Source organism: Nannospalax galili, unplaced genomic scaffold (genome assembly GCF_000622305.1).
Source record: "Nannospalax galili isolate Female #2095 unplaced genomic scaffold, S.galili_v1.0 scaffold1361, whole genome shotgun sequence".
Lineage (NCBI taxonomy): Eukaryota > Metazoa > Chordata > Mammalia > Rodentia > Spalacidae > Nannospalax > Nannospalax galili.
The window spans coordinates 160,244-173,871 of NW_008345115.1; the positions used below are offsets into that span (position 1 = coordinate 160,244).

Genomic DNA, 13,628 nt, shown 5'->3' on the forward strand with positions numbered 1-13,628 from the left:
CATTTAACAAGAAATAGATGCATAAAATCCATCTTTTGAAACCTGGTCCACTAGATACATGAAAATTTTAAAATAAGAAAAGTTATATGAAACAAGCCACAATGGTAACATATTTCCAACACATTCCACCACCAAGAGTGCCTCTAAAGAATGCTTAAAAATCAGTAAGTAACAGGGGGAATGAAAAAATAATTCAGCAAACAGGAAATGCAATCAGTAATAATCATGGAATTCAAGGAAACCCAGAGACATAAATCTTATCAATGGGATGAAAGTAAAGTGTAACAGTCTGTGAAAAGTGTGGCATAACTGATAAAACAAGGGAAATATATCAAATTGCTGAAGAAACAAATATTCAAGAATTTGGGGGCTGGAGATGACCCAGAGGGTAAGAGCACTGGCTGCTCTTAGGAGGAGCCAGGCTGGATTCCCAGGACCAACATGGCAGCTAATGACCACCTTAACTCCAGCTCCAGGGGAATCTTGACGACCTCTTCTGACCGCTGAGGGCACCAAACCACATGGGTGCACTTACAAGCAAGCAAGCAACACGCTCATACACATAGAATAAAAAATAAAATAAAATATTTTGAAATATCCATTAATTCACCAGGCATGGTGGCACACACCTTTAATGCCAGCATTCAGGTAGGGGAAGGCAGATTTCTGTGAGATGGAAGCCAGCCTGGGGCTACAGGGTGACCCAGTCTCAGAAAGAACAAAACAACACAAACAACAAAATATCCATTAATTGAAGAATGGATAAATTATAACTAAGCAACAACAAGTAACAAATCCCAAAATCAATACTTCATAAAAAATTTAAAGACAAGAATTGTCATTTCATACTATTTCAAAATAAGTGAAATGAAGTAATAAAATGAAATTGTCAGAAATCTACCCAATACATGATAGTACTATGTCTGATGAGAAAAGGACTATAACTGAGAAAGGGCACACAATCTGAGGATTCTTCCCAAAGACAGAGTAACTTCTGCTCTTGCAGGACCTAGGTTTCATTCCCAGCACCCACAAGGCAGCTAACAATCATCTGTAACTCCAGTTCCAGGAGATCAGATGCCCTTTTCTGACCTCTGTGGGCATTGTACGACATGACATGGGTGCACTTACATACATGGAAGCAATACACTCACACACACTCACAGACACACACACACACACACACACACACTCACAAAAAATAATTAGTATTTTTTTAAAAGTCTGCTTAAAGAACCAACTCTGGTAAATAACCTGTGTCCTTCAGTATATATTTGCTATACTATACAAGGTCATGTTTTGAACATTAATTCTTACAAATCTCAATCACTGTTTTATCTCCTTCTCTCCCTGTGCTTCTCTTTTTTAAAAGGCAGAAGAACCATTCCCAAAACTCCCTTTTAGAAAACTGGCAGGTCAGTTTCAACTTCCATCTTCAAATGTTTTCCAAAGCACTATAATTTATGAAGTAAGTCTGTGGCTATAAAAAGAAAAATTTCAAGAATGGTGGCACATGCATATAATCTCAGCACTCCCAGCAACACTGAGGCGGCTGAGGTATGGAGGCATGAAGATATTTAGTTCAAGGTCAGCCTCTGCTACATAGCTAGACCACAGCCCCTCCTTCTCCTAAAAGAGAAAAAGGCAGAAAATAAATACTGAAGATTTGTATAAGTGCTGATTTAATTTTCTAAATTAAAAAATTACAGAATTTTTATAAAAATTATAATTATAAAAATTCACATGGCTAAACAAAACATGAAGCCCAAACAAACATACCACTACCACCAGCAGCAACCCACAAAGAACATCACACACATAGTCTTTGGAGTTCCAGGTAACAAATCTCTTCTCAACAAGAGAACTAAACAATACAATAAAAATACACACACACACACACACACACACACACACACACACACACGGTCTCCTTGTAGTCCCAGCCCTGCAACTGGCTATGTAGACTAGGCTGGCCTCAATCTCTGGGATTTAAGGTGTGCACCATCAGGTCCAACAATAAAACCAACTGCTAATGTACTATCTACAAATAAAATTACTTTATAAAGCAGTGTGTTTAAGTGTGGCCACGTCCTGTAAATCTTTTTTAAAAGATACTATATAGACCTATCTGCATCTGAAAGTCAACTAGCTCATATAAACTTAACTGGGCAGAATTATTTTGAATTCAATATTCATAAGGTGTTCATTATCAATAATTTTTCTGGGATACTCATTTGTTCAGGAGGTAATGAATATATCTAATTAAAATTCCATTCTTTTGCTTATTGGAACAAGCATATAATCTGAGTCTCCTGGGTACTGAAGAGCAGCCTCAGTCCGCAAATAGTTAAGGAGAACAAGCAAATCCAGGAAAAAACTAGTTGAAACTGGTTGCCAAGCTTCAATTTTACATTTGCTACTTAAACAGCTCCTAAGCAGACATGTTTTCAAGTTTATCTAGTTTTATTTAGGAAAACTAAAATTAGTTCTTTCAAGATGTTGGACTACAGAACACTGAACACCTGTATTTCTAAGAAGCATCACAGACATAATATACTGAATAGTATAAACCTCTAGAATGAAGGCTAGTTTTCACTGAAAACTCACTGAAACTTTTTGAAAGAAACAAAGTGGAGAACAGAATACTCCAAACTAAAAAGAATAAATATGGATGCTGTGCTGAGCAATTCAAATTACTCTTTGATTCAATTTATTTGCTTTTAAGTTGATGAAAAGGTCTTCATCTCTTTGACTTAGTTATTCCTTACCTGATAGGAACCTAAACTGCTGGGTTAACAAAATTCCTTGACAACATTTTTATTGGTCTCGTTTGACACTAAGTCAACGTATACTTCAAAATAAGTAAAGAAAACTGTTTCATTATGCTAAACTCAGTCTTTATTCTAAGAATAACATTTTGAGGTACAAGTTCATCTAGTTGTACTTCACATATAAATAACAAAAACTAAAACGTATCTACAAAATAATCCCAGTTGAGAACCACATATTTGTCTTTATATTACTGAATTACATGACATTCTGAAGGTTCTTCAATTTAATATTCATGATATCTATATAGCTGTAAAAAACTGCTTAAGTAAGAATATTAGGTATGTGGCCTCAAATATGGTGGCAGAAAACCTGGTGGTTATATGTAATCAAGAGAATTCATACATGAAACTTTATATATAAATACTAGAAAGAATATCAACAAGTAATCACTTGCTACCTGGAAGCAGAGATCATATCAGTTCTACAATTAATCCCTAATTTTATGATAAATATGGTTAGTAATTTATTCAAGATTCCAACACTAAAAATGTATTACATAATAGAGTAGGAGTGCCAGTTATATACTAACCTCATTTTTTAAATTATCTGACACATTCAATGAAGATTTTGGATCATCACCATCTTGTTCACGCACTGAAACTTTTGACTCAAATTCCGACCTTGTTATTTTCTCTTTGCCATGTGAAGATGACACATTTTCTATATGCTGGCCAACAAGGCTTAAAATTTAAAAAAAAATGTATTAAATTTTAGTTGGGTAACAAGTTTTATGCCAACTGTTATGATTATCATATACAAAGAAAACCAAGACAGGAGCACAAAGATAAAATTTCAATCAGAAAATAGAATGAAGCATGCACCAAATCTTTCCCTGTAGAATGACACTGTAGTTATTACAGAATCACACCACAAACCAGATGTGGTGGTATATGCCTGTAATCCCAGCATTTGGGAGGGTGAAGAAAGTGGATCATGAGTTTGAGGCTAGCCTGGGTTATACTTCAAGTTCCAGGTTAGCCTGGGTAGTCTATATAGCGAGATACTGTCAAAATAAAAATAAAAACAACAAATAATAAAACAACAGCAGTAACCACCAAAAAAAAAAAAAAAATACACTAAAAACAATTGCTCATACTCACGTTTCAGGTGGACTGACAAAAGAAGGCTGTTCAACTGGGACACCTACACCTGGAGTCTCTCCAACATCACAGTCAGCTTCAGACTGCTCAGTTTCACTTGGCTTGGCTATAGATACTATACCAGATTTTTCTATTTCACTAAAAAAAGAAAAAGACAACCTGATGATTTAACAGCCAATATAAGTTAAAAGTGTTATTAATGATTTATCAAACAGCCTAAGCCAAAGAAAGAAATATGCTTTACAGTTCTACAGAATGTTTTTAATAATTCACTTATTTTAAGAAAGGCATGGTGGCACATGCCTGTAATCTGAGCACCTGGGAGGTTGAAGCAGGAAGGATAGAGAATTCAAAGCCAGCCTGGGCTACTTATTTTAAGTCATGTACAATCAACTGTTGACTGATCTGTTAGTGTCCCTAAACACTGCTAAATTTTAGAACAAAATATTTGCTCTTATAAAAATAAAATTTTAAGTTATTTATTCTAAATGTATCTTCTCTAACTTTATGTTTGTATATTAAATCTACTAATACAGTTGCATACACCATCAAAATTCGTCTATTATCTTAAGACTTTTCACTGAAGTTCTAAGGAATTCTCCAATATTTTTCTCTGCCTCATTAAACAATCATTTTTAATTTAATGGGAAAGCAGAAACATGCTGTTTAGATGTATAGTATCTAGTCAAATCATTTCTGAAATAGTATCTAGTCTTACATTTTTCTCAATATGTAGTCTATTCTCTTTTCCTTTACTGAGAAACATTCCTAAATGACAAATGTAACATCCACATCTTTACCAGCTTAGTCCCTTACATTCTTGAGGAAGGCAAGTATCTAAAAATGTGACTGTGCTAAAAGAAAAAAACAGCAACAATAATTTTAACCAACATATTCATTCTTACTCAGCTAAATATTCTTTTCATACTTAATATCAACCCATGTAATAAAGAACAGCTTAGTACAGTATTAAGAGAGAACATGTTTCGCTTTGCTATCTAGATTACTGCTGGAAGATAACTACACAGGTTATTCAAAAAAGCACCATGTTTCTTAAATAGAACCTTACACCCTCTGTGCTATGCAATGATTCATGGCCACGACCTAACCAACTTTACTGAGTTACTCAGCTAAACAGATAAACTTACTGTAAGATTACATTGAAAATACACAAATTAAAAAACAGATATAAATTATGCTACTTGGCCCAAACATCAAACGTAACAAACTGTCTTACTAAGACATATTTCTATCATTAACTAGCAAGGTTTTGCTGTTGTTTTTGCTTCTCCCACTCCCCTTATAATGACTTACTTAAGCTCTGAGATTGGAGTTGTTTCTGAGGTAGATGAACTGGAAATATTTTCAACGTTTTCACTGCCCACAACTACAGAGGAAGAATCTCCATGTAAATCAACAGCAGGGAGTGCTTCAACCACAGGTGGACTTAACTTTTTTGATTCCATATTCTGTTTTTAAAAATAGTTACATTAAATGTTAAAATCAATTAATCACTTCCTTTAATGGGCAAATTTCTAGAAAGCTGAAAAATGAGTATAGATACAGTGTTTACAGTCTAAGTTCAATGATAAAGCACTTGTTTAATATGCATGAGACCCTGGGTTCCTGGGTTTAATTCTTGAGCATGAAATAAAGAGAATCATTTAAAAATAAATTAAAGAAATCCTCCTTTCTTCCAACACTATTTCCCTAAGGAATATATTTTGTATTAAAATACAGGGTCTACATATTTTTTATGGCATTTCATACATTAGCAGAAACAGTTTGCTCCCTTTCTCCTTTCTTTATTCCTATTTTGAATCAGGTCTTACAAGTACTTCTATTTGTATACAATGATACTAGTATAAGCTAAAATATTCTATGAACTCATACTGAGGGACATCTGGGCACACAAACTTGATGCAAAAGACCTTAACATACATGACAGAACACATGAAATCTGTGGGAGGGCTATAGGGGGGGTGATGATGGGGAGGAGGGCTTAAATATGATTAAGATGTAGTGCACGAAATGCACAAAAATTCAATAAAAATATATATTGAAAAAAAAATCCCATGTAAATATACAAAACTATACAACAGAGTTTTTATCCCTAAAGTGTATGGAAAAAATATGTATCAAAAAAGAACAATATAAAGATACGTACAAGTACTACAACAAAGCTATAAAAATTCTTGCTTCTCTTTCAGTCCTGAGCTTTATAGATCACTCACCCTCACAAAGAGAAATTTACCTAACCTCTACTCGTAGCTGAAAGTCTTTATTAGTGGCTCTTTCCTCTAAATCAACCTCAATTAGCCAATTCTCTGCCTCCACTATTCCCTTGTACAGGATTTACCACAACATCCATAATAGCAAATGCTGTTTTTTTTTTGTCTCCCTCTTGTTTTCAATTATATTATAAATAGATTAAATAATGACGACATTCTCGTGATTTTAATATTCCCAGTGTCTAGCACACAACGCATCTGAAAGTTTAACAAATGAATAACAAGTGAAAGGAATTCACACTAAATTCAAGGAAATGAAAAAAGCCACAGACTATTAAAGACTAAAAGAGGTGGCCTTGAAAAAAGGTAGGAGAGTAAGAGAACAAAAAGAAGGCACAAGACCGAGCCGACTAAATGCAAAGTATGCTCATTTGGAGAATTATTAACTGTGAAAAATTTACGAAAGAATAAATGAGTTATTTATTATGGTGGAAGATCTTGAGGAAAGGACATCACCAAATACTTTAGTATTATTTCAACATGTATTAAAAGTAAAAAACGGTGGTTATTATATATAATAAGCAGTAAATTGCCAAATGGATGGGCCACATTTCAAATGCTCAACAGCCAATGATTCAATGGCTACTATGCTACACAGGTATATAAGATTCTGTAAAATTTCAAAGAATTTGAGAAAGATTATGCTACGATAAAAATTCTAGAAAATAATGACAAGACACTTCAAGATATGTAATCAGAAGAGCTAAATAGCATTAAAAAAAACTTTAAAAAATTTTTATATCTATTTTTATGTGTATGTGTACATTGCCTACATGTAGGTAAGTGCACCCGTGTTGTACAATGCCTGCAGAGGTGAGAAGAGGCTGTTGGAATCCCTAGGACTGGAGTTACGGACAGTTGTTATCTGCCATGTGGGTGCTGAGATTCAAACCCGGGTCTTCTGCAAGAACAACTAGTGTTCTTAACCGCTGAACCATCTCTAAGCCCCACATTTTTTATTCTATACATAAGTTTTAGTATGATATTCTCCAAAATCCAATAAAATACACACACATCTCCTTAAATAATAAAAAAATTCTCCCTCATTCTGAGATGAATGTTTAATTTTATTATTTGAGATATTCTATTTTTTCTTAAGTCCTTTGATCAAATATCTCTAGTTCCTTTAGCCAATGCTGGTATTAAATGATTTCCAGACACCTCAGCACTCTGATAGGTTAACAGTATATTTATTCAAGGTTTTAGTATTTTCCATAAAGTCTGGTGCATAAAATGGAAAACAATATACTTGGAATGCCAAAAATGGGAAAAACATCTTAATCTATTTCATTAACTCAAATTCCACAAAATTAAAACACTGGTACCAAAAATACTGTATTCTACTTTCTGTTGTAAACAAATAAGGTCAGAAAAATAAATCTGTTTTCTAAAAAAATCAGAAAAGATACATTAAAATGAGCCAAAGAGGAATCTAGGAAGAAATGAGGACTTACATCAAATTTTACTACTAAAATAGTCACATTTATTATTAAAACTGTAACTTAGCATTTTTTGAAAAGTAGTACTACTATTAACAGATAAACAAGTTTATGTCTGTTACATGGTACTCCAGAGCATAGAAAATTTAACAACGTAATATGGTAAACAAAGGCATTTAATCCTGTGCAATAATTTACGAAAGTATATTAAAAGCAAAAGCAGTACAGCGTGCTTACTTTTGTATCCACAATGTCGTCATCTTTTAATTTATTTTCTTCTGGGTGAATAGGTAAATATGAATTCAATTTTCCTGGTAATTCAACATTAGTAGGGTCCTCTCTTTCATCCTCCAGTGTGACAAAGAAAAGACAGATAAACTTTATTTACCTGTTTACTTTGTGTTTCTCTGTATTACTCCCCTTGGCACTACACTTCACATGTAAATTTCACAGGCTGAAGAACCTCATTTGATTGCTTAGTCACCATTTTAGTCTGACATCCAGCACTATGTGTCAGATTCAAAGTGAAACTTCCATAAACATATGATGACTATACACAAACATTTTTGTTTCATCTCTTTTGACACATTGAAGTTGAAAGTTTTCATATCTTTATATTCTTAAATGTGTTTTCTAGGATACAAATTTCATAAAAATGAAGTTCATATTCATCTTTATTTACCTGAGCCTATCTAATAGAACATACAAGGTGTCTAAATGTTTACTGGAAGAATGCTTTCCCCACTTAATGCTTTGTTCACATTCATTTTTGTAACATATGGTATTCAATCATCAAAGAAGTTAGATTTTATCCTACTGACTGTAGATGAAAGCAAAATCTGAGGTGTGTGTGTGTGTGTGTGTTTTAAAGAAAAGAACATTTTGCCAAGTTTTCAAATGTTCACATCTTCCAGCGCAGAAAAATATTCTATAAAACTCAAAAAATAAAAAAAAATTCAGCCCAAATATCATGTCTCAAACCTCCAAATATGTAAATGTAAATATATGTGTTGATACATACATGTACAGTGTGCATATGCAGGTACCCATATATACAGTTGAAAAACAGTGCAAAAGTTCATTAGTAGGGAAAAAATAAATTACGATATATCTATATGATAAATGAAAATGCAACCATTCTGCAAAACTATCAACATGGAAAGCTGATGCAGATATACCCTTAGTGGAGGAACAAAGTCAATTTGTAGAACAATTTTCATTTTAATGGATATTAAAATATTAATGTGTTCTTAAATAAAAAATATCTATATCCACAGAAAAACATCTGAAATTTTCATAAGAAACAGTAAACTATGGTTTCTTCATGGATGAGAAAAAAATAAAATTGTTTTCTAATCAGCCTAAGTTACTTCTGTAATTTAAAATATATAAAGTTTGTGCTTAAGAGATGGCTCAGTGGCTAAGAGCACTGACTGCTCTTACAGAGGACTCAGGTTCAATTTCCAGCACCCACACTGCACCTAACAACTGCTTGTAACTTCAGTTCCAGGGTGATGCCCTCTTCTGACCTCTGCGGGCATTGCGCAACACAGGTACACTTACACACACGCAGGCAATACACTTACACACATCAAATAAAAAGAACAACATATTTTTAAAAATAAGAAAATAAAATATGTAAAATTGGAGGCAAAAGACAAATATAGTCAATACTCACTTTTATCCTTTGAAAAAATGTAATTATAATTTCAAAACTATCAGTTTTTTTGATGTCTAGTCATGTACCTAATTAACACATAAGAAACTACAAAGGCTCCAACTGCAAATTCTCCACACAATACTTATTTCTAATAGCTTTTGATTTCTAAGAGTAGATTTCACTATAGCAAAGAGAACAATTCTTATTCAATATGCATCATTCTTTTTTTAATACTTTATTTATTATTTTTATTTTATGTGTTATGTGTATGTGTATATTGCCTGCATTTAGGTAAGTGCACCCGTGTCACGCAATGCCCACAGAGGTCAGAAGAGGCTGTTGGATCCCCTGGGATTGGAGTTACAGACAGTTGTTAGCTGCCATGTGGGTTCTGGGATTCAAACCCAGATCTTCTGCAAGAACATCCAGTGTTCTTAACCACTGAGTTATCTCTCCAGCATCATTCTTATTTCCTACTGTAGAACAAGGTGTGGAATTCTGATTCCAAATACAAGCAACAAAAATAAACATAAAAATAATTGAGCTTTCTTAATGTCAAGATTATATAACTCCCTGTATTAGAGCAAAGAAAGATAGAAATCTTTACCAAATTTTTAGCCTAGTATTTTTTAAGTTATTTTCATTCTAAACATCTTTAGAGTCTTAGAAACCAAACATAGATTAAAATGGCAACTGCACTTAAGGTACCTTTCTTTGGAACTCTGTATCTTCATTTTCTAATGCACAGTTGTCATCTTGAGAGTAATACGATGTAGAAGCTGAAGAACTCTCTTTGCAACATACGTGCCAACTGGGAAGCCTGCAAAGGCCCGGCAGCAGCAGCAACAAACAAATGGGGTTCCAGAAAAAGGGAGAGAAAAAGGAAATTGTCAAGTAAACACAGTCCTTCCAAGAGTCTCAATATAAGACAATAAAAGACAAGTTCCTATCTAATATGTTAAAGAATGACTTGAAAGCATCAATGTCCTAGGGGGAAAAAACCATAATATTAATATTAATTGAAGACATAAATTTCTATTAAACTATAATAGGAAAGATAATTATCACAGAAAGAACATAAAGGTTGTCAGAGTCAACCTCCTGAGGAGTCCAGATACCAAAGACATTTATACATATTTAAAGATTAATTCTAAAAATTGCCTACACCATGTCAAAGAATAGAAGCAAAGCTTCCAGGCTATTTTTACATCAAGAACACAGATAGCCAAAATTAACAGAAACTATAAACACAAATACTGCAAGTTAATGTATTAAGGAATAGAATACAAATAAAAATTTACCCATAGAGCTGGGCGTGGTGGCACACGCCTTTAATCCCAGCACTTGGGAGGCAGAGGCAGGTGGATCTTTGTGAGTTCGAGGCCAGCGTGGTATACATAGTGAGTTCCAGGACAGCTGGGGCTACAAGGAGACCCTGTCTCAAAAAGACCAAAAAAAAAAAAAATTACCCATAAAAAAATACCCACAAAAAATTCTCTACAAACATAAGAATATACCACTTTATGATTATCTAAGCTGATATTAAAATTCATTTAATATGTATTTTGTTTATGATGCCTATCAAGAAAAAAATCTTATGATTATCTCCATTTCCACGCAAAGACATCACATAAACTTATATATCCATGAAGATTCTTCAAATCAATAAAACATATATATATATGTGTGTATATAAACTGTGGCTAACATACACATGATACATCATCCTAAAAGCCAGTATATTTTAAAAGCCTAAAAATACTCCATGTAGCTGTGAAACAAAACCAGCATGGGGGGGGGGGGGGGTGGAGTGATGGCAAAGTGGTTCTTGAAGAGACCCAGGTTCGAATCTGAGCACCCACATGGCAGCTAACAAATGTCTATAACTTCAGTTCCAGGGGATCCAAGACCCTCTTCTGACCTCCACAGGCACAGCACTACACGGGTGCACTTACACATAAGCAGGCATAACATTCATACACATAAAATAAAAATAATAAATAAAATATAAAAATAAATAAACTTTTTAAAAAAGTAGTCTTCCATCACTAATACTGCATACTAAAAGGATTGATAAGAGGTATAAAGATGGAAAAGCAGCCAGTAAAACTGAGTCACAAATAATCAGTTTATCTTTATTAGCTGCATATGAGTTCACAAAAGTGGAAAATTCAAAAGTACCAACTATTACAAGTTAGATGTAAAAGTGACATCCCTAGTTACAAAATGTTATAGCTCTAAGGGCCTACATTAAAAAATTAGAAAGAGCCCAAATAAATGACCTAATACTGCAACTCTAGATGCTAGAATGTCAAGAACAAATGAAACCCAAACCTAGTAAAAGAGAAGAAATAACAAAAATCAGAGCAGAAATTAATGAAATAGTAACAAAGAAAACAATACAAAGAAACAATGAATCTAAGAGCTGGTTCTTTGAAAAGATAAACAAGATTGACAGACCACTAGCCCAGATAACCAAAGGAAAGAAAGAGCACCTCCAAATCAACAAAATCAGAGATGAAAGGGGAAACATCACATCAGACACCCAAAAGATCCAGACCATTATAAGGGAATATTTAAAAAACCTGTATGCTACCAAATCTGAAAATCTAAAAGAAATGGCTGTATATCTGAAATCATGGGAACCACCAAAGTTAAACCCAGAAGAGATCAATAATTTAAACAGACCCATAACATATAAGGAAATTGAAACAGTAATACAAAGCCTTCCAACTAAAAAAAGCCCAGGCCCAGATGGATTTACAGCAGAATTCTACCAGACACAGGCAATACACTCATACACATAAAATAAAAATAATAATAAAATATTTAAAAAGAAAAGCTAAACAGGAGGCCCCTAGCTCAGTTAATCAAAAGAAATAGCAAACCCAAATCAACAAAACTCAGAGATGAAAGGTGAAACCTTATAACAGACACCCAAAAGATCCAGACCATATACGCTACTAAATCTGAAAATCTGAAAGAAATGGAAGTATATCTAAAATCATGGGCACCTCCAAAGTTAAACCAAGAAGAGATCAATAGTTTAAACAGACCCATAACATAAAGAAATCGAAACAGTAATACAAGCCTCCCAACTAAAAAAAGCCCAGGCCCAGATGGATTTACAGCAGAATTCTACCAGACATTTAAAGAAGATCTCCAACCAATACTACTTAAATTATTCAAAACAGGGGGCTGGAGAGATGGCTCAGCAGATAAGAACATTGAATGTTCTTGCAGAAGACCCAGGTTCAAATCCCAGCACCCACACGTCAGCTAACAATGGTTCGTAACTCCAGTTCCGGGGGATCTAATGCCCTCTTCTGACCTCTGCAGGCAATACACAACACGGGTGCACTTACACACATGCAGACAATATACACATACACATAAAATAAAAATAATAAATAAAATATTTTTAAAACAATTATTCAAAATGATAGAAACAGAGGGAGAACTCCCAAATTCCTTCTATGAAGCCAGCATCACTCTAATACCCAAACCAGGTAAAGATATAATCAAAATAGAAAACTACTACAGGCCCACATCCTTAATGAACATAAGATTCAAAAATTCTCAACAAAATACTTTCAAACCGCATACAGACACACATCAAAAAGATCATTCACCATGATCAAGTAGGCTTTATTCCAGAGATGCAGGGATGGTTCAATATACGCAAGTCAATAAACATCATTAATCATAAAAATGTACTCAAAGACAAAAACCACATTGTCATCTCAATAGATGCAGAAAAGGCTTTTGAACAAAATTCAGCATGCATTTATTTTCAAAGTCCTAGAGGGAACTGGACTGCAGGGAACAGACCTCAACATAATTAAGGTCATATACAACAAACCCACAGCCAACATCATTCTAAATGGAGAAAAACTGGAAGCATTCCCATTAAAACCAGGAACCAGACAAGGATGTCCACCATCTCCACTCCTTTTCAATACAGTACTTGAAACTCTTGCTAGAGCAATAAGACAGGAGAAGGAAATTAAAGGAAATTAATAGGTCAAACTATCACTTTTTGCAGATGATATGACACTTTATAATACTCTACCTAAGAGATCCCAAAAGTTCCACCAGAAAACTCCAAGAACTCATCAACACTTTCAGTATAGTGGCAGGTTATAAAATCAATCTACAAAAGTCAGTAGCCTTTCAATATACCAATAACAAACAATTAGAGAAAGAATACAGGGAAATGCTCCCATTCACAATTGCTGCCAAAAAATAAAATATCTTTGAATAAATCTGACCAAAGACACCAAAGATCTCTACAATGAAAATTTTA

General features: G+C 33.9%; 1 protein-coding gene across 3 annotated transcripts in view; it reads right to left on the reverse strand.

Moving 5' to 3' along the window:
- Window positions 1-10,139, reverse strand: part of Suco (SUN domain containing ossification factor) — a 56,880-nt gene extending 46,741 nt beyond the window's left edge. For 2 of the 3 annotated variants that reach the window (XM_017800192.2, XM_008841375.3), the window contains exons 1-5: window positions 10,031-10,139; window positions 7,900-8,010; window positions 5,247-5,401; window positions 3,933-4,070; window positions 3,362-3,512 (exon numbers count right to left, since the gene is read on the reverse strand). In XM_017800192.2, coding sequence (XP_017655681.1) covers window positions 3,362-3,512; window positions 3,933-4,070; window positions 5,247-5,398 — 441 coding nt within the window. In that variant the 5' untranslated portion in view covers window positions 5,399-5,401; window positions 7,900-8,010; window positions 10,031-10,139. The remainder of the gene's footprint in view (window positions 1-3,361; window positions 3,513-3,932; window positions 4,071-5,246; window positions 5,402-7,899; window positions 8,011-10,030) is intronic. The other variant, XM_029567490.1, reaches the window with a different exon arrangement.
- Window positions 10,140-13,628: the final 3,489 nt, after the last annotated feature.